Genomic DNA, 27972 nt, shown 5'->3' on the forward strand with positions numbered 1-27972 from the left:
GGAAAAATATTACACAGACTGATATCTTCTTTTTATTAGGCTAAAATACTAAACAATTTAATATACTTTTAAGAAAATGAAAATTTTAATGCTTTTTGTTTTTTTCTGTGTGCAAAGCACGGGCAATATGGCTTTGTTAAAATTATTTTCATGCTCCAATGCATGGTTTTAAAATAGAAAAGGAGATGTAAAATTAACTAACTTCTCAACCACACCATGTATCTGCCCTTATTTTCTACATTTTTATGACTATTGTGACGCTTAGGGTAGTGATGTTTCTGGTGTAATTTTGTGCTCTGAACTCCGCTAAGTATAATGTGAAAGATAGCAGTTGAGAATTCAATTTCTTGAATATACAGGTCTTGTTTGGTGGTTGGAACATCAATGTACATGCAAAATAAATAAAAAAAAAAAACAATGAAACTGATGCAATACGTATGCATAGTTTTAATGTGATAGAATGAATATGAATTACACAAGTACACAAATTAAATCAAAATTATTTTATATTCATTTCCCTTCAAATTCCCACTTGCATTGCAAATGTGGCAACTATAGCTACATCTATACTTGGTTCTATATTAATCAAAACTAAGTATAGCATTATTCTATTTTAGCATCATATATAGGATTACATTGGAGTGTTAAGTTTTATAAATGATGCTATAATATAGAAATAGCAACTTATTTAGCATTGCATTAGACTTGCTTTTAAGTGTATGTTGAACTCAATTATAAGAATTTTCATAAAATTTTGCCTTTTACCCCATCTCACTTCTCCCCACAACTCAAATTGTGCAAGCTCCGGAAATCACCCTTCTTTCTTTCTCAATATTACTTACCATCAAAAGGAAATAAAAATTACTAATTATTCACATGAAACTTACTACTTATAAATTTTTTAAATTGTTTTGTGAAGTTCATGGTGTTGTCTATGTAATCTTTGTCTGTGATGTTTCTAATTAATATAAATTTTTAGTCATTATTGACAATCGATTATAATTTGAAAAAGTTGAATGGAGCATAGTGAATTTTCGTGTGCGGAGCACGGGCATAAAATTAGTCATTTCATAAAATTCAAAAAAATAAATATTATCTGATTTTTATGAATATAAATAATTATAATTAAATATTATCAAAATTTAAAGTATAATTTAAAATCGCGATTGAATAACATCCCAAAATTTGTATCATAATCCAAAAAATACTCTAAATTCTGATATTTTCCAGAATTACTCATTAATTAATTTTTTTAAGAAAAATATCCAAATATTTTAAAATATTTTTTTTCCATAAAACACTTGAGTAGAGGCCCAATAAAATTGAAGAAGATTAATTCACAAATATCCGGCAGCAGAAAAGGGGGTTTATCCATGTATAAACCCTGAAGAACAGAGAAGAGAAGTTGTTGCTGCTTCAACGCTACCCTTTACCGTCGTCGTTGTATCCACCAGGTCTGCTATCTTCTTCAGTTGCATACTTACATACATGATATATGCATCTCCACGCACGTTCTGAAAATTTACTTTTTCTATCTGATGCTTGATTATTAATTTACTCTTATTATACTTATAATCCAATATTACCCATGGAACCTAAGTTGTTGATGTTCTCTCCCAAAACATCACCAACTGTCACTGTTTTCCCTCTTTCCCCCTATTAGAGCTGTGGTCAAGAGGAGAAAAGAACTCCCTTTTGATAATGTTATCCAAAGAGATACGAAGCTCAAATTAGTCCTCAAGATCCAGAAGATTTTAGCTAGTCAGCCAGACGGGTAATGCCTCTTCGTGACTTGGGTAGGTTTAGAAGAGAATTGGGCCTTAGACGAAAAATATGCTTTATTGCGTTGCTTAAAAAATTTCCAAGAGTTTTTGTGATCGAGGAAAAGGGGTTTATTCTCTCAACTTCAAATTGACACCCGAGGCTGTGCAGCTTTACTTGGAGGAATTGAAAGTTAGAAATGAAATGGAATGGAGGGTTTGCTGGTAATTAAGTTAAGGAAATTGTTGATGATGTCCTTGGATAAAAGAATTTTGTTGGAGAAGATTGCCCACTTGAAAACTGATCTTGGCCTTCCTTTGGAATTTCGAGACACCATTTGTCACCGATATCCACAATATTTTAGGGTTGTTCAAACTGGACGAGGCCCGGCCTTGGAGTTGACTCATTGGGATCCTGAACTTGCTGTCACTGCTGCTGAGCTCGAGGAAGAAGAAAAACGTGAAAGAGAGTCAACGGAGAAAGATTTGATTATTCACAGACCACCAAAGTTTAGTAGAATAAACCTACCAAAAGGCCTTAAGCTTTCTAAAGGGGAAATGAGAAGGATTCATCAGTTTAATGTGACATGCCTTTTATATCACTCTATTCCGACTTCTCTGCTTTGAGGCCTGGTACAGCAGAGAAAGAAAAGCATGCTTGTGCTGCTGTTCATGAGATGCTAAGTCTCACTGTAGAAAAGAGAACTCTAGTGGATCATCTTACTCATTTTAGAGAGGAGTTCAGGTTCTCCCAGCAGCTTAGAGGAATGCTGATAAGGCACCCCGATATGTTCTATGTGTCCCTAAAAGGGGACAGGGATTCTGTTTTCCTTAGGGATGCATATCGTGATTCTCATCTTGTTGAGAAAAATATATTGGAAGAGATGGACTTGGTTTTGTTTAATTGAGGTGGATTGGGTGTCTTAATTACGAACATGTGGTTGGATCTGTAATAATTGAGTCACAACTCACAACCAAAACTTACTGTTTACATGGATATAATTTTCAATGCCTGCTATTGAAAGGCCAACATTTTGACATCTCTAAAATCTACAATCTGCAAACTGAAATTAGAGTAATTTCTGGTCAAAGTGCCTTGGTTTTTTATTTTTTGCTAAATTTTAGTGCAATCTGCATATTAAACACAGGAGTACTATTGTAATTATATGCGTTGGTTTGTTATGAATTATATTTAATCTATGCAGGAGTACTATTTATAACCAGAAATTAATTACATTTGTTTCATGCAACAAACTGATTGTATATTATATTGTTTGTATGTGTCTTTTGTCAGGAATGGAGTCACTTTTCTGTGTTGACTAGACAACTTTACTCACTTTTGCATTGTTGAGGTTTGTTTTTCTTAAGTGTTTTCGCATTGTTTGGTTTTATTTAGTGCTTGTACTTGAGAGTTTTTCCACGAATATATTTTTGTACGACTTTGCAAAAAAACTATGTTATACACAGGTATTGGGTTGTGAATTTTTTACTGTCTCTTTCGTCTAGCCCAGGTGGATTCCAAATCATGGTTCCGCCCCTGAGCAGCAGCAGCTTAGAGAGAAACAACGAGGTAATTACAATATCTTTAATTGTGTGTAGTCACATTGCTTACTCAATTCAATTTTTTTTGTTGCTCGTTCTTATGTATATGTATGTGATTGTATGTGCATTGGGATGTTTTTGTATTGGCAAATACAATTTTTTTTGTATTATACTAGTGTTCAGAACAAATAAAATTTTATATAAGAAAATTGTGTTTGATTATCAACCATTGTAAAAAACTTATATGAGTATTAAGTGTATTTTTACATGCAAGTGAATATAATTATATTATTACATTATTAATTTTAGGTGTTAGATGTGTTTACTGTTATAGTGCTCAACTTAATCTTTATTGAACATGTGAGCATTTTAACAGGAAATTAGGATTAAATTAAGTAATTACCATTACTGCACACAACAATGGTTGCAATACGTTTGACTCTATATAAATGTCGACTTCCATTTAGTTTGCAAAAAAAATTGGGATGTTGGTTTTTCCTTAACATCGTTTGAGCAATGTACCCAAAGATTGAGTATTGGGCCTTTTTGAGCCCAACATTTTTTTTCCACAGCATCTGGTCAGTTCTCACTAGTACTCCCTCTACTATCCCTCTACTAGTACTCCCCCTAGTCCATTATATAGGGCGTTTGAATTTTTACGCGTATCTTTAAGAGGTTTGACCTTATGATTAAAATTAGTATTTTTAAAATTTTTCTTTTTTCTGAATAAAATTATTTATGTCATACTTTTATTCAGAAAAAGAAAATTATAAAAATATTTATATTTGCTATATGGTCAAAGCCCTTAAAGTTACATGTAAAAAGTCAAACGCCCTATATAATGGACCAGAGGGAGTATCTACTAATTTAAAATTCAAGAGAATAAAACGGAGGAAGAAATTAAACTGAAATAAGAAATGACAACTACCATTTTTATTTAAGATTTTTTTTTAATTTTTACTTAAATTTTGGTTTTGAAACATGGTTGATTTTCTTGAACATCCCTATGCATCCCCTCTTTTTTCAAACTTCACATCTAATCAGGAGTACAATCACGAGGGTATTTTGATTGCTTGATTCTTGCGTTTTTAAATTGGTAACTGCAGTAGAGAAGTGCGGGATGTAAGCATTTGTAAGCAAATGGGCTCTTTTCCCGTTTCATAAAAAATTAAAACTTTTCTTCTCTTTTTAATCTAGACCGCTGGTTTAAAAACTGATTGAATGGTGGATCTTTGGGTCTCCAATGTCTCATTTTTATTTGGTCTCTAAGGAGCCCAACTCTTTTATCGGAAACCTCATGTTTTGTATAATAATGTAATTAATATTCTCTTTGTTTCATATTACATGTCCACTATTGATAACCAAAAAATGTTTCAAATTACTTGTCCATTTCAACTTTCAATGAAGTGTAGTCAATATTTGTGTTTCCAAGATGAGGTTCATACCACATCTTACTAAATTATATTTCCTGGATCAAATATATCTCACATATTATACCTGGTCAATGCAATAAATATAATAACAAATGAAAGTTTTCTACAAAAGTAAGCTTTTCTTAATATGCGTAATTTGTTCAAAAGTGGACATGTATTATGAAACGGAGGGAGTAAAATTCTACTTACTATACATGGTCTCCGGCATCTTCAATAAAAAGATGTGTGTATATGTATGCATATGAAAAATATTGATATCATTCTCAAATCTTATCACCAAAAGTCGTTATGAATAAACCAAAAATCGTTACGAATACGTTGCTATATATGTGTCAGCAGTATACTTTTCACAACATGACATTAACTCAATGAGTCATATCCTTATTCGTGTGCTCATAATTATTATTTGTTATTAGTAAAAATAATTTGATCACATAAAAATTAGACTTGTAACACTTTGAACATATCACATAATCAATTCATGATATACACGAAAATTTAACATTATAGAAGTATCTGATTTTTCAAACATAAAGTGAATATTATATATCAAAATTATGATTGAAACACTTACTTTTTTTTATGTTACAATATATTTTCATATATTGTGTTAATTAATTACTATATATGACTCCTTTTTGCCAAAATTAACTAAATATAGAATAAAAATTACATATATAACTCAAATATTAAAAATCTAATCTGTAAACTAAAAGTAATCTATTTTAAGATATAATTTCTAAATTTATTTGGAACAAATCTAGTCTAAGTCAAAATCCAGCAAACTTAACTAAAAAAACTCATCCCAAAAAAGTTAATATAAGTAGCATTTTCTAACTTATATACAATTTGGTCTAAAATTGGCATAAACCTTAAAGTGGCCACCAACCTGAACAGCATTGAGCATCCGAATGTAGTCTTGTTTCTTCCTGCGCCAGTTTCTCAATTCTAGATTTACGTGTCCAAATTCTTCGTGATTACCTTTCTAGATTATCAACTATCCTTTCATTTACTTTCAAACATTGCCATCTCTTCCTTTCTCTTTCTATTTATTCAACTCAATTTCCATCAAACCCACACTTTTTATTTCTTTCTTTCCCTCTTAAAAGTCTATATAGTACGGTTACACACACAATCTATTTTCTTCTTCTTTTTCTTTGCACAAAGATTTGAACTTTTGAGTTTCTAAGCAACCCCTTTTGTTCAGTTCTTTTGATCATGGCCAGTAGTACTAATGGGTCTGCAAACAGCCATTCAAGAACCAGGCTGCAGAGGCTTAGATGCTCTGTTCAGAACTATGATTGGGGGAGAGTTGGGTATGAATCTGCTGTGGCTAGACTCTATTGTAAGAACTCTGGGGTGGAGATTGATGAGAACAAGTGTTATGCGGAGTTGTGGATGGGAACACATGCATCTGGGCCTTCTTTTGTTGTGGGGGAGAATGGGGAGGAGAGTTTGAAGAGTTGGATTGAGAACAACCCGGGTGTGCTTGGAGATAAGGTGTTTGACAAGTGGAATACTAATCTCCCTTTCTTGTTCAAGGTATTTTACATGTTTGCTCTTTATTATTTTTTTGATTCCACGTGTTGATGTTTGATGTTTATCGCTGGCTTTGCTCAAAGCAGGAGAAATTGATTAGTTGAACTTGTTGAAAAGGAATTTTGGGTCTGGTTTTGTGTTTATGAATGTATCAATTTTTGTTTTGTTGTGTAATTTCATTGATCAAGTCATGTTTTAAAGTCGTATGGATGATCGAGTTGGGTTCCGGTCATGTTTCTGATCATGTCAAAATTCGAGACTAGTATAATTTGTTTGGAGGGATAGAGGATATTGAAGCACTTCCTTTTTTATCCGAAATTGAATGCTTAGTTTAATGTTACAAAACCAGGAAACATCTGTAATATTAACTCAGAGATGTTAATAGGGAATAGGAATAAGTCATTAAATTTATGTGAGAAAGGCATGGATATCATGCGTCTCTTCAAGCATTTTGTTAGGGATGCACTTGTTTGGAAAAGTTTGAAAGTAATTAATTATACTAACAAAAATTACAAATTTAACTACACACAGCCAATTAAATTTGCTTTAAGTAATTGTATGTGATTATTTTTGTGATTTGTAATCATATAACTTCACAAACAAAAAATCTAAGAAAAAGTGATTAACATGTGCATGTAGGGCACATGATAGCCCTTCCAATATTTATTTGGGAAGATCTCTGTTGAAGTTATTTAAAAGACAGTGGGCCCATGTTCAGGTTTAAATAATTAGGTTCATGTTCAGGTTTCCATGTGCCAGCACTAGTTATAACCCACCCCACCTGTCAAATGAATTGCCATACTAATCCAAGCAAAGTGCAGTACTAAACTAGATCTTTGCCTATTTTTCAACAAACTGCTGTGGCTGAGAAACTGGTGAACAAATTGCAATTTGACAACTCTCTTCTACACTGGCCCCATATCTTCAATTGAATGATATTATGACTAATTTCTGTCTAGAATATCGAAGAAACACATGCCAACACTGGTTATTGTTACCTTTGTGATGCATTGTTATATATTTCTATTTTATTTGCTACTTTATGCATTTTTAAATTTGCTGTAAATTGGCATACTTTCTTCAGTTCACTTATTTCTTAGTAGATTTTCAATTTGGCTATTCAAGTTAATTTTTTCCGTTTTGACTGGGGTGGTCTTATAAGTCTTGTCACTTGTGTGTTTATTATTTTAGTTTTTGTTATGCAGGTACTTTCAATAGCAAAAGCATTATCTATACAAGCCCATCCAGACAAGAAATTGGCAGAACTCCTTCATAGGACGCAGCCAGACATGTACAAAGATGATAATCACAAGCCTGAGATGGTGTTGGCTATAACAGATTTTGAGGCTTTATGTGGGTTTACTGATCTTGAGGTGACTTTCTCTTTTTATGATGTAGGTGACTTTCATTTTGTAATGGAGTGGTTTACTTGATACTATATTTTAGGTACAGTGAGAATGTACTATTATATGATTAATGTATTCACTATATTCCATAGTAATGCATTCGAAATTAAGCAGGAACCGATCAATTTATGGAACTGAAGTTGGGGTGGATGGTATATTCCTATATGCTTTTCAGGGTTCACGTGCCTTAAGAAGCTATGAAGATAATAAATAAATCCACCTGTTTTCGTTTGTGGTTTCATCTAAATAATGTGAAACAGTATGGTTAGTTTTGTTGTTTTGAGTTTGATTGTATATGTTGTGTACTTATGTTATACCTTGGAGAGTAATGACTTGGTGTATGTTAGACCACTATAGCTGCTTGAGTAGGATTTGCTTTTTTTAGACAAAAGATGAGGATTAATTTTCCAAATTTTTTTATGATGCATGTGCACAGACTGCAGTGACTTTTTTTATATATAATCTAAAGACTAGAGTTTTGGTTACTTTTGGTTTCATTTCACAAGTATGTGGAGAACTTACTTTGAGGCTCTGTGTACACCTACAATTTCACACAATTATCTGTTGTCATCGTCTCAGGAGCTCCAGGATATTCTTCGGGATTTTCGTGAAGTATCAGAAGTGGTGGGCACTGCATACACAGATCAAGTGTTAAATTGCACCGAGAAAGATGAAGTGAATAAGAAAGCCAGTCTGCAGGCTTTATTCACCAAACTGATGTCAACCAGTAAGGAGGTGATCTCAGGCGTATTAGCCAAATTGATTAATCGCCTAAACTTGGAGAGCAAGGTAAACTACTTCTTTCTTTTAGTTAAAATTTTATAATCTTTTGTTTACTCTTCGTTTAATATTTCTTGTAAAAATTTGTTTTTCTCCTAGTTCAAGCTTTGCGCAGAGATTGTTATTTTATTTCAATTTTAGTTGCACGGTCAGCCTCAAAACCATTCTGTTGTGCTAGTCACACTATTTTATGGATCAGGGAAGTTAGATCTATAAATTAAGGTTTTCTATTAGAAACAAATGATATCTCTTATAATCAGAAATTATATTACATGGCAAGTAATCTGACATGGTTTATATATGTTGAACAATGAACATTATATATTGTTTGTAGATTGGTTTGATATGCTCCCATTAGCTTATACCCTTAAAACAATAATTGCCCTTTAACTATCTGGTTTTCGGTTGTATCAGGCAAGGGAATTAACAAGCAAAGAAGCACTAGTTTTGCGTCTTCAAAAGCAGTATCCAGATGATATTGGCATCATAGCAGCCCTGCTTTTTAATTACATTAAGCTTAAGCCTGGAGAAGCTTTGTATCTGGGAGCAAACGAACCTCATGCATACATATTTGGTGAATGCATTGAGTGCATGGCTACTTCAGATAATGTTGTACGAGCTGGGCTTACTCCAAAGAAGCGTGATACTGAGATCCTGTGTTCTATGCTGACATATAAACAGGTTTGTAAGAAGCCTTGGAGCTTCACACCTAGGCTAGGCTGCTTTTCTTATACAGTAAGATGGTTGTGGATGCTGGTCAGGAAGTGGCTAATACCATTCTTAAAAATACTGTTTTTTCGTTTATATATTGGACTGAATTTCACCTCAGGCACAAATCTAATCCCGTTTTTTGCAGGGCTCTCCTGAAATTTTGCCAGGGGTCAACATAAATTCAAGTATAAAAAGATACACTCCCCCTCTCGATGAATTTGAGATTGATCATTGTGTTCTCAAGGATGAGAATTCTGTCGTTTTCCCCGCGGTACCCAGCCCTTCAATCTTTTTGGTCACAGCAGGCAATGGAACAATGAAGTCAGAAGCGGAAGAAATAGTTTCTGAGGGTGATGTGCTGTTTGCACCAGCCAACACCCGTATCAGTGTCACTGCTGCATCAGAGTTGCATCTGTACCGAGCTGGAGTGAATAGCAGATTTTTTGGTCTGGACTGACCAATACCTTCACGGCTTCACCTGTGATACTAGAAGTCATTTTAGCTTCATATGGTGTGAGAATTAATGCCGTGTCTGTATGTTAGCATATTTAAAAGTAGCTTTTAATATATAATCCAGTACAATAAGTTTAAGTAAAACATCTGTGAGCTATATCTCTTCTAATTATAAGTGATGTATAGTTGCATAGGAGGAATGCAGATGAACTAGTGTTTGATTAGAAGTACAGTAACTAAAAAACCAAAAAATTTAAAATGAGTCAAATTAATTACCTTGAATTGTGAAAATACAGGTACAATTCATGTTAAAGATTCGACTCCGACTACGAGATTTTAATAAAATCCCACTTAAAAGCTTTATTTAATAATAATAATAAGAGGTAACCACAAATCATCAGCTCTGTTTCAAAACAACCCATGAAGATTTTATATAAAAAGTTGGGATACTCATTCATTCAGTTGAAAACCAACACCGAGAAAATTTAAAATACCTCCACTCCAAAGGGCAAAGGAGTTCAATAGAAAGAACATTTCTTCATATCTAAAAATTTAAGATGTCTGTGACCAAAAAAATTATAAATTTAAAATGTCAAATCTCTTAATCAAAATTAAACACGTACGATTTCAAAAAATCTGGACCAGCTATATTGACCTGCTCATTTATTTGTGGATCGTCATTGTAGAGAAGACATGAAATAATGGACACATACTTTATATTTTCCCAGAAATATAGTTCTTGGTTTCTAACTTTTTGTTTTGCTTTTGATATTTTCCCAGAAATAATACACACAGACTTTGGCAAACTTTCTTTTATTTTTCTCAGATTCATATAAAATTAAAATCTCAGCCATGCAGCTGCGCAATAACACTACTTGTATAAGTTCTCTGGTACGGTGGCTATATAGCGCTTTTAACTGACCATGATTCTTGGCATGATCTTTACACGGTCTTAACCGCGGTTTTTCCTCTTTATGTTGCTATGATTTTGGCCTACGGCTCGGTCCGGTGGTGGAAGATTTTCACCCCAGACCAGTGCTCCGGCATTAACCGTTTCGTCGCGATTTTTGCGGTCCCTCTCCTGTCCTTCCATTTCATTTTTTCGATATAATATATGAAAATTGATAAGTATTTATATTTTTAAATATATTTTAAAAAATAAGAAAATTCAAACGGGACGAATTATATAGTGGGCGTTTGGTAACGAAGCTTATGGCTTATTTGGAAGAGCAGTGGCTTCAACTTACTTATGTACCGTTTGGCAAATTTAGAGAAGTACTTAAAATGAGGATTAAAACCCCAAAAAAAAGGCTGGTTTTCTAGCTTTTTTGGGTTTGGAGCTTATTATAACAAAGTAAGTCATGGGTATCCAAACACTTTTAATAACTTATAAGTTCAAACCAACATTTCACTTATAACCCACTTCTATACTTTAAGTAATAAGTCATTTTTTTTAAACTCAGCAAAACGGTTGCGTAACATTAACATTCATGCATGTGCAGGAGATGAAACATTCCCACCAGAATCTTGTTCATTTTAGCTATAGCTTCTGGTCCTTTCCTTTCATCCCTCTATTATCCATTTATGAATCCCTGCCTTTATGACGAGGTTCAAGTCAGGCATATGGACCCATTTATTTTGACATACAAACACACAAATATATAAATACGAGATATCAACATCTCCCATGAACGCAACAAACCACTGTCGCCGCACATGCAGACTTGCTCATATATTATGCACAGAACATGGACTTTCTATACTGGAAGTGAATATCAGCTTAGTCAAACTGGCCTCTATTTTTAATAACAGTTTTTCTATTGTGTGCCCATGACACATGTTAACGAGGAATTTTATAAATTTGATTATTTTTATTGGCTCTCATATCTTAATAATGATAAACCCCCTATATATACAACTATCGCACCAATCAAAATTTTCAAAACATAGAAAACTCTGCATTTAGCATGTGCTCATGAGCACAAACTAGACAAATTCTTTTAAAAAAGTTAGTAGTAATACATGCTTAACACTGGTCCCTCAGTCTCATTTATTCATTCAATAATCTTTATGACATGTTTATCTTGCTCGGGTTCGGCCATTGACCCGTAAGATGCTGGCAAACGAATTGAATTATCCAATAAAAAGTTCGAGTTCGATATGTTTGAAGAAGTGTATAAATAATGTCACTGAGTTTGCTTCGAATTGAATTTTACAAGCGTCATCCTTAGTTCAGTTTAATAGGGAACTGAGTTCGCTCATTGTTTAACGAAACTTATCGAATTCTGCTCGTATAATATATACCAGACCTCAACTAAATAAGAGCGTATTTGAAAATATGTATTCAATTTCAAATTTGGACTTCAAATGATATGATTTGAGATTTTATTTCAAATACTTAATTTTATATTAATATTCGAACATAGTGAATTTGAATATAATTTATAATCAGTATTTTCACATATATTTAAACATGGATCATTTGATGAAAATAAGAATTTCAAATAGAATTTAAGTTCTCAGACAAATCATTAAGAAACTATTAATATGATTGAGGCCTTACTCTTACACGGTCAGCTAATATTTGTATTATTGTTGCATTTGTTCTTGATTAAATTATTATTGAGTTAACATGTGTACTTAACAGACTGTGAAACTCGGTGAAAATTTGTTTAAGTGTACATAAGCATGGTCAAAGTTACATGAACAGCGAAACTTTCAAAAAAACTTTGAAGGCATTGCTGCGCCAAGTATGACTTTTGTTTCAAACATCCAATCTCAACTCCGTTCAAAGACGAGCACTGATATTTGACTGACTGTCTGACCAGATACTTAAGTGATTGGAGAACGTATCAGTTATAAGTGATAATTTCAGTGAAATGATCTTAATAAAGTTAAAATGTATATAAAGGTTAAACATGGACGATTTCAAAAAAGTCTGGACCAAAAATAATAAAACTTTGAACTCTATATAAACTGAGGAGGAACTTATTTCAACTGATTCTTAATTAAAATTCATTACTTAAAAAAGTAAATTCTTTTAGATGTCCGTCAAAGTTACTGCCTCTAAGAACAGATGTAGGAGCAATTTTTTGGGACACCAAGCAAATTTTTGAAATATATTTATATATTTTTAATTTCTTTCCAAATTTTTTAGTAATTTTATAACATTTGGTATCGTGAAATTTTGTTTAAAAAAATATCATGAGTACACCTGTCCATCAAGTCCTCAGCCCGATTTTATCCATCCTGGAGAGAGAAGCTTTGTATAATCTAAAAATGAATGATTATTCTTCCATCACTTGTCTTATTCCTTCTATCATTATTATCCTTCTTTTATAAAACTAAAAACACACATACACAAACACTCTCTCCTAGAATCTCAGCCATGCAGCTGCTCAATAACAGTACTTGTAGCAGCTGCAGTGATTAGATCAACTTACATATTTACCGTTAAATATAAATATTTTTTGGTGTTATAGCCTTTAACTAACCATGATTTCTTGGCACGATCTTTACACGGTCTTAACCGCGGTTTTTCCTCTTTACGTGGCCATGATTTTGGCCTACGGCTCGGTCCGGTGGTGGAAGATTTTCACCCCGGACCAGTGCTCCGGCATTAACCGTTTCGTCGCGATTTTTGCAGTCCCTCTCCTGTCCTTCCACTTCATCTCCACCAACAATCCTTACGAAATGAACTTCCGTTTCATCGCAGCCGACACGCTACAAAAAATTATAATGCTTGTTGTCCTAGGCCTCTGGGCTAAATTTAGCAAAAAAGGAAACCTGGACTGGATGATCACGATTTTCTCTCTTTCGACGCTTCCTAATACCCTCGTCATGGGAATTCCTCTGTTAATTGCTATGTATGGTGACTACTCCGGAAGTTTAATGGTTCAAGTTGTGGTTTTGCAATGTATTATTTGGTACACACTGCTACTGTTTTTGTTCGAATATCGTGGCGCTAAGATGCTGATCATGGAACAGTTCCCCGAAACGGCTGCTTCAATCGTCTCATTCAAAGTTGATTCGGATGTGGTTTCGTTAGACGGGCATGATTTTTTGGAGACGGATGCGGAGATTGGAAATGATGGGAAGCTGCATGTTACGGTGAGAAAATCTAATGCTTCGAGAAGATGTTTAGGTTCAGGGTTAGGTTCAGGTTCGATGTCTGGGATGACTCCGAGGCCTTCGAATCTCACGGGAGCGGAGATTTATAGCCTGAGCTCGAGTCCTAGAGGTTCGAATTTTAACCACAATGATTTTTACTCGATGATGGGGTTTCCGGGTGGTAGGCTTTCGAATTTCGGCCCGGGTGATCAAGTGTATTCGGTGCAATCTTCCAGAGGTCCAACTCCGAGACCATCGAATGTTGAGGAAATCAAGCTCGCTAGTACTGATCACTCACAAAATTGGGAATCAAAAGGTATCATCCAACTAATTCATTTATCGCTATAATTTATTTTGTTCATGCTAATTAATTTTAATTAGTCCCGGTTGTATAATAAATACTTATGCAAGGAGTTCGTATTTTGTTTTCTTGATTGTCTTCATGAAGCTGCTCTAGAAAACGAGGGGTTTGTTAGTGATACTACGAGCTTCACGGGTGCTGGTAGAGGCGACGACGAGGAGACAGAAAAGGGGCACATGGGAGTATCAAGATTGGGGTCGAGCTCTAGTTCTGCACATCATCTTAAAGTCCCTATGGATCATGGTATTGGCACCGGAAAAATAATGCCTCCAACAAGCGTTATGACCCGTTTGATATTGATTATGGTGTGGCGTAAGCTTATTCGAAACCCCAATACTTACTCCAGCCTCATTGGTCTAGTTTGGGCTCTCGTCTCCTACCGGTAAGCCGAAAAGATAAATCTTGGCATAATATCATGAGTTTGCTGTGAAAAATTTATAAATGTAAATTTTTTTGATTGTAGGTGGGATATTACAATGCCGAAAATAGTGGATGAGTCCATCTCGATATTATCTGATGCTGGTCTTGGAATGGCTATGTTTAGCTTAGGTGAGAAATCGGTTAATCAGCAACTATTTAGCTCTGCTTGATCTTTTCTTCATTCTGAGAATCTTTATTTCAAGCACCAATAATCCAATTTCAAGTCCAACAAGGGACCAAGGTTCATGCAGTTCTGATAAGTGGGGATCACATAATTGGATATGTCGTTCATTTTTAGCCGAAAGGATAAAAATAGTCGTCGAATATATCTAGAATCGTGTTTTACGAATTTCCCTTTTTTTTCAATGTTTTCTTAAAGGGTTGTTCATGGCTCTTCAGCCCAAGATAATTGCTTGCGGTAACTCAGTCGCGACTTTTGCTATGGCTGTGAGATTTCTCACCGGCCCTGCAGTGATGGCAGCAGCTTCCGTCGCTGTTGGCCTTCGCGGTACCCTGCTTCGTGTTGCAATTGTGCAGGTGAGCAATAGAAATCTAGAGTGACTTAACATAATGTGCCAACCGGAACGAAGTGCTTCTTTCTGTAATAAGTCAGCTTTTACTTTTCTTGATCCGTTTGTGTAAAAAGTGGAAAAGCACTTATAAAAAGTTAAGAATGCTAGCTTTTCTCTCACGAATTCTACTTTTTTCTCAAACACTTTAATCACTTATAAGTCCTAACTTGCTTCTCACTTCTACTTTACTTTTTTTACTTTAAGAAAGAAACACTTATTTTAAACTCACTCAAACAGCCTCAATGTACGATACAAAAAGCTAGCTAGAGGGAACACAGATGGTGCAAGTTAGGTGCCATATGCTTATCAAATCTTTTAAGTGACTTTAAATTTGACAGGCTGCACTTCCACAAGGGATTGTTCCATTCGTGTTTGCGAAAGAATACAATGTATATCCAGCCATACTTAGCACCGCGTAAGTCCTAAATTCGTAATTCCGTTTTCTTTTATAAATGTGATATCGAACTCATTTTAATTCCTGGAACGATTCAGGGTTATCTTTGGAATGTTAATAGCGTTACCCATCACTCTTGTGTACTACATTATCCTTGGGTTGTGATGAGATAAGCTACTTATTTTCGAGGCAGAAACCATGAATGCGAGATCTCGGAAAGACAAAATTTTGATCAAAAATTTGGAACAGAGCAATGATTTTGGCTGCCGGTGCCTGATGATCTTGAGATAGAGAAAGTGATACTATGAAGAAATGGAGGCTTTATGGCATTTTTGGGTCCTGGTAGTCTTAGGCTCTTAGTTTAACTTGGTTAAGACTGAAGACCCTGATATATGAGGATCATTTTGTGATATGAAATATAAAAAAGTAGATGTTAAGAGTTGAAAAAAGTTTATGAGAGCATGTAAATTGTAAATCTCGCTGGTGTAAAGATAGGGTAAATTTCTGATTTTTTTCGCTCCTGAGAAAATAATTGAGACAAGATTCAAGATCTCCTCGCTTTCGGTCTTTTCCATTCCCATTCACTGCATGTCTGCATCTATATATCCATTTTGTTTTACTACATGATTTACATCCTTTTTTCGCAATAGAAATAAACAATTCCTAGCTAAGAAAATTTGAAAATAATGTTAAATGACCGATGGTATATACATAGAAATATATATAAACATATATAGATATATCATAAGAACCTGTTATTTAATTTTCTTTATCACAATATATATATCATTTTGTTTTACTAGAAGTTGGGAATTCAAGTTTTATGATCTATATATGTCCAACTTGCCCTGTTTTCATTAAACATATAATCCCAATATTTATTTGGAATAGACTCTCCTGAATTTTGGCTTTGATGCCTTTTCTAATCATAATACCGTTAGTCATAGACACAAGGTAGTTAAAGTCTTGAGGATTTGAGGGTGATACTGAGAAATCCAACTTAGATGCGTAAGTATTGTGCAACAAGAAAACATACGCAATACTAGAATTGCTTCCACACAAATAATTCACACCATCACCTTAGATGCATGGTTCAAAATGGTCTGAAAACACTTCCAAAGTCCAAATTGTTGAATAAGGGGAATCAGTTCCCAGCTTTACAGCTTAGAATTAATTCAACAGCAAGCTATCGTACAAATACAAGTAACATGTCATGCCAAGTTGTTTGTCTTCCGTGTTTTTTAACACGATTCTGAAAATTTCCGATTTGATAAATTAAATCGTGGTTAATCACGACAAGATATTTTCAATTTGATTTTTAACATCTGATTATTCATTATAAATTTTTATATAATATGTTATATAATATTTAAACTATATGTCAAATATTATTATAATGTATTATAGAATATCTGATTTTGAATTTAATTAATCATTTCAAATTCAAATTCTCAATCACCCGACTAATTCACCTTCACCTTCATCTATTAAACTTCAATCCCGACTATACCATCACGATTGATACTAATCATTTAACTCAGGCTCCCATTCACCTTCACGTTCGCCTTCACCTATGGCTCCCGTTCTTGAGAGTATCTTCAATGAGAGTGCTAACTAAAGTTGCTTAAAATAATAAATCATCAAAAATATTATAATTTTTTTTCTTTCGGCAACTTTTATATAAAAATCTGTTTCAATGGTTGGGACCCAAAGTTACCATGTATTTGTACAAGTATAATTATCACAACATTGGAAATTAAATGACTTTAGGGTGATTTATACATTTTTTTTTATTTTAGGAGTGTGTCAAAATTTGACAACTTTACTTGACATTCTTTCCAGTTAAATGGAGAACCAACAAGAATATCATGTCACATCATGACACATGACATTTTAACATTTTTTTCAACACATTGGAGTTGCTACAAGTACGTGGACAAAACATGCAAGGTCCACGGTCATCATATGGACACCCATAACACGTTCATGTGGTGCTAGCCAGGTCTGATAAAACACAAACACGGGCAAACCATATGCGCATATGTACAAGAAGATGACTCTCCAGGGCATAGCTAGATATTGTGGATTATTGTGTTTGTTTTTGCACCATCAACACATTACGCGAGAAAATATACTCAACTAGAGGCTCCGTAGGGACTTCGACAATGAATTTCTCCATAAAAGAAGCATTTAATTATTGATTCAGTATACGATTCGTATCCAAGTGTTCGGACTATATACACTGGGCAGTGATTTTTATGGTATTAGAGTATGATATTTTAGCTTAATCAAGTCATCACGGAGTGTGATACTTATAAATACATGAGATTATTTTATCGTCGACACATGAAATCTCAAAAAAAAATTTAAAGGAAAACGGTGTTTAACGTGATAATCGAATATTAATTTGGTTCCTGAATTTCAGATACCGACATCTTTAGATTGTGAACAGTGAACTTCGGTTTAAAATCAAGTGGGAACGAACGAGATGCATACTCGAGTTAAGATGCTAATTAAATGAGTACATGCAAACAAATGCACGTAAATTGACATTGATGAAGAAAGAATAGTTGTGATTACGAATAGTGTAGGGTGAAAGGCAGACATTGGGCCTGGTTTAGGGCCCAGTACACTTAAGGAAGTTGGGGACCATTGTGTAGTTACGTGAGGGACTTTTAATTTCTAACTCCCTCCGTCTTAAAATACATGCCACTTTAGAAAATAATTTTTTTTTCAAAATATTTGTGCACTTCAACTTTCAATGCAAATTTATATTTTCAAAATCAACTTTCCTTCACATATTTCTAAATTATATTTCCAAGATCAAACATATACCACATATTATGTTTAATTAATGACTTAAAATTCACATATTTCTCAAAATTAACAATTCACATATTTCTCAAAATTAACTTTTCTTAAAATGTGTGATTTTTTGAAAATGGACATATAATTTGAAATGGAGGGAATACTACTATTATAATTTATATGCATTAATTAATTCTATAATAGACTACCAATAATTCTATAATCGACATGCATGCATTTGAGTGTGGTTGTTTCTTCCGATATCTTTATTAAGTTAAATAATTTCATATTTTTGCCTATATTAAATATATTTGGATAGTCAGACTTTGTTTGAGGTCATTCATTTCAATTTCATCATGAATTTGTGCTAACAGTGACTACAGCCTTATAAGAGCCCACTGGCCACTAATATCGTTTCTAGGCCAACAAAGCAATATCCTCAAAGTTCAAACAACTTTGGCCTTTGGGCCCTAAGATCCTTTATAAAACTACTGTTCTTCTGTGCGCACACCGGTGGTCCAGTACACTGAATCCAGCAAAAAGGAAGCCCAGTAAAATAAGGGCTTGCTTGGTACACAAATTAAATATAAAATTGGACGAATGCATTTCAAGATTTTACTGGGCATGTGCTGACACGATGATAGTTTTTGTTTCATGCGGAAAAAGGTTGCACCTCCCATCAAGCCCCCAGATCCAGGTGGTGGAAAGTTTCACTTGAGGACAACTATTCTGTATCTTACAGTTCTGTAAAATAATGTGCAGAATTTAGCATGTACAATTCTTGTTCCATATTTTAGCGGAATAAAGCTCGCTCACGTTTTTTACAACACTGCTTACATTATCGCTTAAATTAGATTCATGAGTTTGATAGATAAAGACATAAAGTCGCCAAATTGCCAAACAATTTTAATATAACGGTGAAATTTATCAAGAAAAATTAAGTAAATGGATTTGGAAGCAGTCTGGTGGGCGCACCCAAACATATATTTCAAGTCTTACCATAATCAAAGGAAATAAAAACAACCTTCATCAATATTTATGAAACATTATACTAGTTATAAAATCTGTTAATCAATAAATACATGTAGATGAAACAGAAACTTCAAACACATTCTAATAAAAGGTCTGAAAACTGGATACCAAGAAACCGAAAACAAGAACAACTGTTGAGCCAATCAGAACCGTCCGTGTGGCACGAGAAGTTGAAGAAGGCTGATCAGTGTCATGACTAGGCCTCTTGCTGTAATAAGGATACCAAGGCACTACAGAGTCAGGAGATGGCAGAGTTGCACTACTGGCCTGACCAGGTGGTAAAGGGCTAGTTGGTAATGAACCTCCTGGCGCTGGTGGAGGGTAGACAGATCCCCCCGTGAGCTGCGGGGGTGACATTGTGCCTGCTGTCGCGGACTCTGATGGCGGTGAAGGAGAGCAAGGGTACGTAGTACACTCGGTCTCCGATGATGATAATGTCGGAAAATTCAGTAAATTTATGAGGACTAAGAAGGGGAGGAGTGTGTGCAGGTTAGGTTTTGGAGACATGGTATGGGGAAATGCAGTAGATGTGTGTTTAGGAAATGAGATGATGTTAAAAGAGGCAGAGGGTTGGTGTTTTTGTGGCTCAATGAGTCTCCACTAGATGTACAAATTAGAAAAAAGAGTGTGGGGAGCTATTATAATAAAAAGTTGGCCAGCACTTTAGTTTGGTTGGAAACGGGCTTTCCTTTTTCATGTTCAAAGTGATGATGGATCACTTGTCTAAGTAAGAGCTCTGTTGTTGTTGGATCAAGGAGTAAATTATGTGTGATGGGCTGTGCATGTGTTTAGAAAATAAGCATATAAGTGGGGACTAGTAATGCCCTGGCCACCACCATGCAAAAGGAGTAAGGACTACATTAAGAAAACTGGAATGGAAATGGTGGCTAGCAGCTGTTAGAGCTGCTGATTTCTTAGAAAATGAATTCTGCTCCATAAAATTAGAGATAGAGCATTTGGAATTGGATAATTAGGCTTATTAGACATTTGGTTTTGCGGCTGGGACTTTGGGTTGTATTAGTAAGTTCCAATATTTTATTGAAGGATTTGTAATATTTTTAAGTTAATGTAGTGTTTTCAAATCCTAAATTTTTGGAATTCATCAAAAATTTGTAATTATAATATTTGAACGGATGTGTTTTTGCATTTTAAAATGTTGCATTTTGATTTTATAAATTGTTATTATGAGTGATTTCAACAAAACAATTTTATAGATGAAGACTTTTTTATTTCAATATTTACTGAGCGGAGTTCCGATCCGAAAATCCGTGATCTAACGGATCAGGATATGGATCATGTTCTAAAAAATCCGATTAAAATCTGATCCGAATCTGGTAAAATTAAACCGATCAAGATATAGATCATGTCAGATCCGATCCATTGATCCATTGACACCCATGCAATGCAATGGTATCTCTTTTGCTCCTTTTTTATAAATACATAAATACTCTCATATTAATTTTGATATTAGTCGAATAATATTTCTCGCTCTTTTTGTGATTGCCCAGATACTTTAATAAGAAACTTGTTTTTTTTTGAAACGAAGAAACTTGTTTTTAATTTATTGTTGAGGGGGATTAATTTGGACGACTAACAAGTACTGTGAGAGCATCTCCAACGGCGTTGGTTATAATTTTTGGCTAAATTGGATCCGTAAGACATTATATAAAATTTACCAAACCTGTAAGACATTGTGCTTGAATGGTATTGGCTATATTGGTTGGCTATAATTTAAAAATAGTATGTTATTAATATTTAGATTGTTATAAATAGAATATATCAGTTTAATATAGTAATAAATAATATTTAATCAATGGGAAAGAGGAAAATAAATTGCAGGAGATGACGTGAAATTCGCTACAGATCTGGATCGACAAATATAGCCATCAGCTATAATCATATACAAGGGATTGCTGTGGTTGGAGTTTTATTTTTTATGAACATTGATTATAAAATTTAATTTTGAAAAGTCACATGGACTTTTAACTAAGAGCTTGTGATATGGTTGGAGATGCTCTAACACCTAATTCTGCATACCGACTTTGTGCAAGTGAAAAGATATGAACAAACGATGAACCGACACATAATCTACGATTACTTTTGATTTTGGACATCACCAGTCACCACCCACCACTCGAAAGTCCTTGAAACATTTCATAAAATTCTTGACCCTGGAATTTAGAATATCCTACATTCATTTAATTCACGGTTCCAACAAGTGATCAATTCACGATCAAGAGTTATAACAGCGATTTTTGAATATCAAATTAAGAGTCGAATATGGTCCTAAGAAAATATAATACTCAAGAATGTGATGGAAGGCCAATTCTATTTTGCTTTTGGTAATATTATGCTTGTTTCGGAAAAGAGTGAAAACGATAGACAGAGGATAGAACATGAAAGAAAAGAGTCCCACTACTAAGCAGCCACGTCTAAATATTCGACATTGACAATACCTGTGATCTATTGATCTACATAGTAAAGCCCAACATGTAACCGATTAGTGGGGGAACCCAAGCTAGCTAGTTGATAACGCGTAGCTTTCGTCAATCAAAAGTTTGTCAACTAACAATCCATACATACACCAACGTTAATTCATCACTTCAGTCTCAGTTAATTATATTCGAATATCACTTTCATTTTTGTGCCCAGATATGATCAACTAAAGATTTTCGAATAAGAACCGTGAAATCGGGAATAATTTTTTAAGTTGTAAACTTTTAAAATGATTTCGAATTCAAAATATAAGTTGTTTTTTTTCGACAAATGGCTAGGCATTCAATGCGGGTCAAAGCATATGGTTGCTCGATTGGTTAAATCGAGATTACGAAGAAGCTATACATGGGTTTTGTCAAGCCTGGTGATATGATCCGTAAGCTAAGTAATTCTATGATACAAGTTATCTAATTTATGTCTCCCTGATTCGAACTAGTATGGGAATTTCGGAATTTCTACGCGAATTAAGATCGAGAAAAGTAAGCGACAATCAATTATAGGAAACAACCCATCAGTACACTATATTAATTCATGAATAGCAGGAACTTATAATCTTACAATAAGTTAAGAACAAGAGAAGATAATTATGTTGTTATAGAATAGTATAAGCATTGATCAATTAACAAACAAAAAAAGATTAGTATATGCATCTAGTTACATGCAATATGTCCCTGATCAAAATATTATTGTACATATTCGATATAAAACTTTATTTTCTGGATCCAAAGCTAGCTACTTACACAAAAATTCACCCTTCTTGGAACCTTACAAAGCCATAATTTTCAGAGCCAAGAAGCTCAAGAATCCACAGCCAGCTAAAAGTGATCGCCCTGGGAGCAAATTCCGCGAGGCCCCCGAATAATTGGGATCAACTGGATATAAATTTCCAGGAGGTCCTGTCATGTAGATATATGATGATGGTGGAGGAGGGCAATTCGGATTCGATTTCGAAGGCTTTTTCGCCTTTGGAAGTGGTGGTGGTGACGGTGGTGGCAACGAGGGAGGACTCTGAGTACACGGCGCGTTGCAAGACGGACAACTACCGCACTTGACTGCGCCGTTGGGATCGACAGGCACTGAGCTTTCTTGGAGCTTCCTTGGATGATCTGATCCATGAACTGGAGCTGCAACAAGAAAAAGAACAAGAGAAATTGCTAGAAGGGGGGTCATGTTTTAATTTGTTACGTACTTCCTAAGTAACATACAATTTTCGGAGATTTATAAATGAATTGGTAGTATATAATAAGCTATAATAATTTGGAAGTGAAGAAAAAGTTGGGGGCACTGATTAAGTTACTAGTTGATTAAGCAGAACAGAATGAAAGTGATACGATGTTTAGCTTCTGTTTATAAATGTGAATGTTTTGTTAATTTGTCAATAAGCTTCATCTACCAGGGAAGATCTAGACTTCTTTGCATGTTATTGTGTCAAAATCATGGCCTACCATGTGGATTCACGGTACTTAATACATTATTAATGTCCCCTGATTCGTTTATATTCATTAATTATCTTGGTGCGTCTGTTTTGTCATATTAAATTCTCGAATTTTTGATGCGGGATATTTCGTTTTGGTCCAAATAAACTTGTAACGTTTAAATTCTCGAATTTTTGATGCGAGTTATCATTTGATAAAAAAAACCCATTTTATATCTGTAGAGCAATACTTTCTAAAACACATCAGTATATTAAAGTGTGTTTGCTTAGTATAGCAAGTAATGATATGTAGTGCAGAAATTATTGAGTGATATGAAATAAAGAAAGATAATGGGATGCTAGGAGGAATCTTAAAGATGTAGCTAACCTGCGAGATGACAAAAATTAACACTATTCGGATAAAAGCGTGTTCTATAAAGGCACAGCCTCCATCCAATTTATTTATGACACGGTATTATGCTGGTAATATTTCATATTTTCATTAAAGTTTGAATTATTTATAAAAAATTCGAGATTCAATATTTTTTAATGACGAAGCAAGGGAAGCCAGATCGAAAGGAAGTGAAAAGAGGGCACCTAGAAATTACACGGAGTCGCACACACAGGAATCAAATGAGTAAGAAGGAAGAATTTATTTGCTTTGGATAGATAAGCTTAAAACACCACCGCCCCATATGCTTCTCTAGCATCATCCAACAACTTCCACTGTTAACATTATTCTGCTTTCGCTCAACTTATTCCACTGTTAACATTATTCCGTCTCAATCATTTATTTACATATAATTTGAGCATCCTGAATAAGAAATATATATATGAAATAGTGGAGAAGAAAACGAAAAATAGGTGAAGTTGTGAGATCAATTGACTTTTAATATATAAAATGGAGATACTGAAGTAAAATTAGTGTGAAAAAATAAATAGAAAATTGATAGGAGCTATTGAACATTTTTGATAATATTTGAAATGTAAAAAATTGGATAACACATTCAAAAAGAAAACCGCAAAAAAATATTAGGACATAGAGGCTAATAAATATTTCATTTAACTGCATAATACCTAATCCCAACTATCCATTATCCACCTTGAAGCCATTAGAAGAAACACTACCAATGCTAATTCCTAAAACAAGAGATTAGTACTTTGACTACTTGTTCATATCAATTGGCCCCAAAGTGAAGGCTTTTCCAGTTGAGTACCCAAACGGCCAAACCGGACTAAAGAATAGGTTGTATACAATCAACGAACAACTTATTTGAACTGATACTTAAAATCAACAGGCAATCCATACTTCAAAACTTCAGTTTAACAAGTACAGAGAGAAACTTAAAAAACAAGAACATTGGAAGGGAAACAGAAACAGTTTTTTCACTTCGGCGTTGAAGAAGACGACTTAAACAACTCGCCATTGCATCTAATGCCGTCACACAAAGAAGAGCCAAGTCCACCACATTGATTTAACTTTCTGAAGCTAACTCTTTACTACTTCCCCTGGGTTTCCCTTCTTGCTGATGCTTCCAACACACACTTCGTGTGATTTCTTTGTTCCGTGTTACTGACGGGGGAAATGAAAGCATACCAGCTATTTACAGAGATAGGTGGCACAATAAAATTGCAGCTGTGATCAGTATTATGGCTTTTTTCAAGCATGTGCTGATGTGCATCATGCCTTAAGGTTCAACTTTTTGTATGTGTTAAAACAAAATTTATGTTGCTCGAGGCCTTTTTGCGGTCCTTGTATCATCCATAGGGGACTGCCAACAAAACCACTGAGAAGATTCGTAACCAAATGTCTGCTTCTGTGGATTATTGAACCAAGACGCCTCTTCCTGCGAAGATGTAGACAAGTCTGGAATCTCAAAACTTTGGGCCATGTCCCAAAACATACTCTGTAGTTCCTCCATGCTGTATTGTCTTTCCTGCATAATGAATAATGATAGTCAAGAACTCTAATCAGTACACCTGAATCTACACAAACTCATATGTTCAACAACATTCAGAATTCCGAATTTGTGACCATTTAATTACAAGAACTAAAACACATACATTTAAAGAATTTAAGGAAGTACTACAGATTAAGTAAACGAAGATAACTTCTAGAGCCCTACTACTAGGCTATTTGCTAAGTATCTATGCAGCAGGTCGAGGACAGAAGATCCCGACGCCAAATTGCTCTCTGTTGTTTTAGGACAGACGACCCCAACACTGTTTAACAACCTATTTCTCTAAATTTTAACATGCACACTTCACCAAATTGCTCTCTCTGTTGTTTCAGCACAGAAGATCCTAACGTTGTTTGACAACCTTTTTCTCTGAATATTAAGATGCACATTCCAAATTTATGTTCTCTCTCGAAAATATCACAATATTACCAAACACTTACAAAATTTATTACCAAAAACATAAACATCTGAGAAACCTCCCTTTGATCACTAATCACTATACAGATGCAAAATGCCAACATTTCTATGACCATAATCACCCCACAAGCTCCAAAGCTGAAATTAGGTACTAATCTAAAAGACTCCAGGCACACTAAAAAGCATATAATTAGACATATAATTGTGTAGGCTTATTCACAAAAAATATCCTAGGCTGCCAGATGCAAAGTCCATGAACAGAGAATCAGAAAGAACTGTTAATTGATTATGTCGTACAAGAAAGCTTACAAACAACAACATCCTGTTTACTTTCCAAGACCAGATACAACATAACTATTCCGAAGCATAATTTCTATAAAGGGCACATAAACAACTTTCATAGATTAATGCTTCAAACAACCTCCTCAGTTCAAATTTTCAGCATCATTCGGTGATCATCCCAATACCATTCCACACTAGACCTCACAAATAAGGTGTAATGCAACCCCCCAAAGTATTTGGCAAGCAAATGCATTAATCCAATACGCATCAAACAAGCACAGACATATGTTGCGTTTATTGTCACACATATTCTAAATACATTGTGCAAATACTCAAATGGGAACTCAGCAAATTACTTAGAATTATGGTAAAGACGGCTAGTTACAAGTTCCGATCTTTGCTAATATCGTTTAAAATTAATCAAGTTATTCCATCTCTGTTTGAATCTCTTTTATCCTATCTGACACCTATCAAATTTCTATAAGTTAGTAAGATTATTTAAGATAACCGAACCAAATCCACCGCAATAGAACCTAATCTGAACGAAAGTACACTTAGATACAAATACAAAAATCCGCAGAAAGGCAAATTATGCATTCAACACTACTCAAACAGACAATCACATAAAATCGAAAAAGAACTTGCAAAGCAATCACAAACTGAAGATGCAAAGTAAGTGAAAATCTACCTCTCTTCTAGTCTTATGGATAAGAGATGCCATCTCCTCCACAAAATCCGCAAATCCCTGTAAATTAATTCAAGAAACTTGTTATAAACTTATAATTCGTAAAATAAACACAACAAAACAGGGATCAAACTAAACTCAACAGAATCATAACAAACCTCATCCACTTCATCATCAGGATCATACAATCCTGCATCATACATCTTCCTTTTCTTCGAATCCGATAACACTACACAAATCAAACACAAAACTTAATCAAACAGTAACCGAAATACTCAAAAACTCACAAACCAGACCGTATTTCACAATTTTACATACAATTTCACTATAAAATTCAATAAAATCGTAACGAAATTTATCAATTCTCACCTGAATAGGCCTCTTGAATTTGCTGAAATTTACGCTTCGCCACGCCGCACAGTTCCGGTGATTTACTCCACTTATCTGGATGCCATTGCTGCACAATCAACAAAAAAATAATCACAATAATCTCGAAATTTCAATTTCCTGCTGGATTTTTACAAAAAAAAATAAATCATCTCGAACACAAATATTGTACCATTGCTAACTTGCGATAGGCACGTCGAATATCTTGCGCAGACGAGTCAGAACAAAGGCCAAGAACTGAGTAATAATTTTCCGGCACTAACTTATCAGAACGCTCCATCAAAAAAGTTCACGTAACAAAATCAATACCAATGCAAGAAATCTATGCAGTCTTTTAAAAATCGTCGATTAATCGTTGTTCGATAGTCTGATTAATATTTGTTCGGTAATACTGAGCCTCGAATTTAAGTTGGCACAGAGGTGTGAATGAAGTCGGTTATGTGATCCGTGTATATATAAGGTGCGGGAGATATTTTTGTAGTAAAAGTAGATTATGATGGGATTGGAAGGTTAAAGCCAATGAGAGGTGAGTGCGGGAATGTTCTGGAGGTTACTTGGGTGCGACACGTGTGCAAGTTTGTTAGATATTTCTTCTCGAGGCTTTTAGATATTTTTTCTAGAGAGCTGTAGTACCTAGTACGCTGTACGCACATTGGAATACGTAAGAGGATAATTTTCAGAACATGTACTTTCTCCGGTCTTTTTTACGAGTCTTTTAGATTTTTTTACACCATTCTACGTGTTTTGATCATCTGCTTAATATTATTTTTTTCAAATTTTTTTTTGAACTAAAATATGAGACATATATTTTTATTTTAAAAAATAAAATTTCAAAAAAATATTAATAAGTAGGTGGTCAAAACACATAGGGGCCGTTTGGCCAAGCTTAAAAAAAGTGATTCCGTACTTAAAGTGAAGAAGTGGATTAGAAGTGAGAAGTAAAAAAGTTAATAAAGTGTTTGGAAAAGAAGCAGAAGCTGTGAGAGAGAAGGTAGCATTCTCAGCTTTT

The 27972-nt window shown here is 34.4% G+C and overlaps 6 protein-coding genes across 9 annotated transcripts; 3 read left to right on the forward strand and 3 right to left on the reverse strand.

Moving 5' to 3' along the window:
- The first annotated feature begins 1324 nt into the window (after positions 1 to 1324).
- On the forward strand, positions 1325 to 9768 carry LOC108196171 (mannose-6-phosphate isomerase 1). 2 transcript variants are annotated; one of them, XM_017363326.2, is made up of 8 exons: positions 1325 to 1454; positions 3055 to 3112; positions 3267 to 3330; positions 5943 to 6277; positions 7480 to 7647; positions 8260 to 8469; positions 8875 to 9141; positions 9317 to 9768. In XM_017363326.2, exons 4-8 carry the CDS (start codon positions 5954 to 5956, stop codon positions 9626 to 9628), a joined length of 1281 nt encoding a protein of 426 aa, XP_017218815.1. In that variant the 5' UTR covers positions 1325 to 1454; positions 3055 to 3112; positions 3267 to 3330; positions 5943 to 5953; the 3' UTR covers positions 9629 to 9768. The 2 variants fall into 2 exon arrangements, with proteins under 2 accessions (XP_017218815.1, XP_017218816.1); XM_017363327.2 differs by having other exon boundaries at positions 1326 to 1454; positions 3272 to 3330.
- LOC108194432 (protein WHAT'S THIS FACTOR 1 homolog, chloroplastic-like) lies at positions 1614 to 3041 on the forward strand (the record flags this gene model as incomplete). The annotated part of the gene is given in 5 exon segments (XM_064081359.1): positions 1614 to 1770; positions 1773 to 1883; positions 1886 to 1965; positions 1968 to 2342; positions 2345 to 3041. Coding segments are annotated over 5 exon segments (1047 nt in total), but the record flags the coding sequence as incomplete, so codon positions are not given.
- Positions 9769 to 12923: 3155 nt separating the features above from the next.
- On the forward strand, positions 12924 to 16035 carry LOC108196170 (auxin efflux carrier component 4). Of its 3 annotated transcripts, none has more exons than XM_064082294.1 (6): positions 12924 to 14050; positions 14192 to 14477; positions 14559 to 14644; positions 14895 to 15052; positions 15426 to 15502; positions 15580 to 16035. In XM_064082294.1, exons 1-6 carry the CDS (start codon positions 13120 to 13122, stop codon positions 15644 to 15646), a joined length of 1605 nt encoding a protein of 534 aa, XP_063938364.1. In that variant the 5' UTR covers positions 12924 to 13119; the 3' UTR covers positions 15647 to 16035. The 3 variants fall into 3 exon arrangements, 2 of the variants coding, with proteins under 2 accessions (XP_063938364.1, XP_017218814.1); XM_017363325.2 differs by having other exon boundaries at positions 12925 to 14050; positions 14183 to 14477; XR_010285936.1 differs by lacking the exon at positions 15580 to 16035 and having other exon boundaries at positions 14183 to 14477; positions 14915 to 15052.
- Positions 16036 to 19402: 3367 nt separating this feature from the next.
- LOC108196172 (pectinesterase inhibitor 10) lies at positions 19403 to 19828 on the reverse strand. The gene has a single exon (XM_017363329.2). The coding sequence runs from the start codon at positions 19826 to 19828 to the stop codon at positions 19403 to 19405; it is 426 nt and encodes a 141-aa protein (XP_017218818.1).
- Positions 19829 to 22582: 2754 nt separating this feature from the next.
- LOC108194147 (leucine-rich repeat extensin-like protein 6) lies at positions 22583 to 22987 on the reverse strand. Its single transcript, XM_017361054.2, has one exon. It carries the CDS (start codon positions 22985 to 22987, stop codon positions 22583 to 22585), a length of 405 nt encoding a protein of 134 aa, XP_017216543.1.
- Positions 22988 to 24516: 1529 nt separating this feature from the next.
- On the reverse strand, positions 24517 to 27397 carry LOC108194325 (uncharacterized). The gene is made up of 5 exons (XM_017361276.2): positions 27136 to 27397; positions 26946 to 27033; positions 26735 to 26805; positions 26580 to 26636; positions 24517 to 25168 (listed from the first exon to the last, which is right to left on the reverse strand). Exons 1-5 carry the CDS (start codon positions 27241 to 27243, stop codon positions 24956 to 24958), a joined length of 537 nt encoding a protein of 178 aa, XP_017216765.1. The 5' UTR covers positions 27244 to 27397; the 3' UTR covers positions 24517 to 24955.
- Positions 27398 to 27972: the final 575 nt, after the last annotated feature.

The sequence above is a fragment of the Daucus carota genome, chromosome 7, assembly GCF_001625215.2.
Source record: "Daucus carota subsp. sativus chromosome 7, DH1 v3.0, whole genome shotgun sequence".
Taxonomy (NCBI): Eukaryota; Viridiplantae; Streptophyta; class Magnoliopsida; order Apiales; family Apiaceae; genus Daucus; species Daucus carota.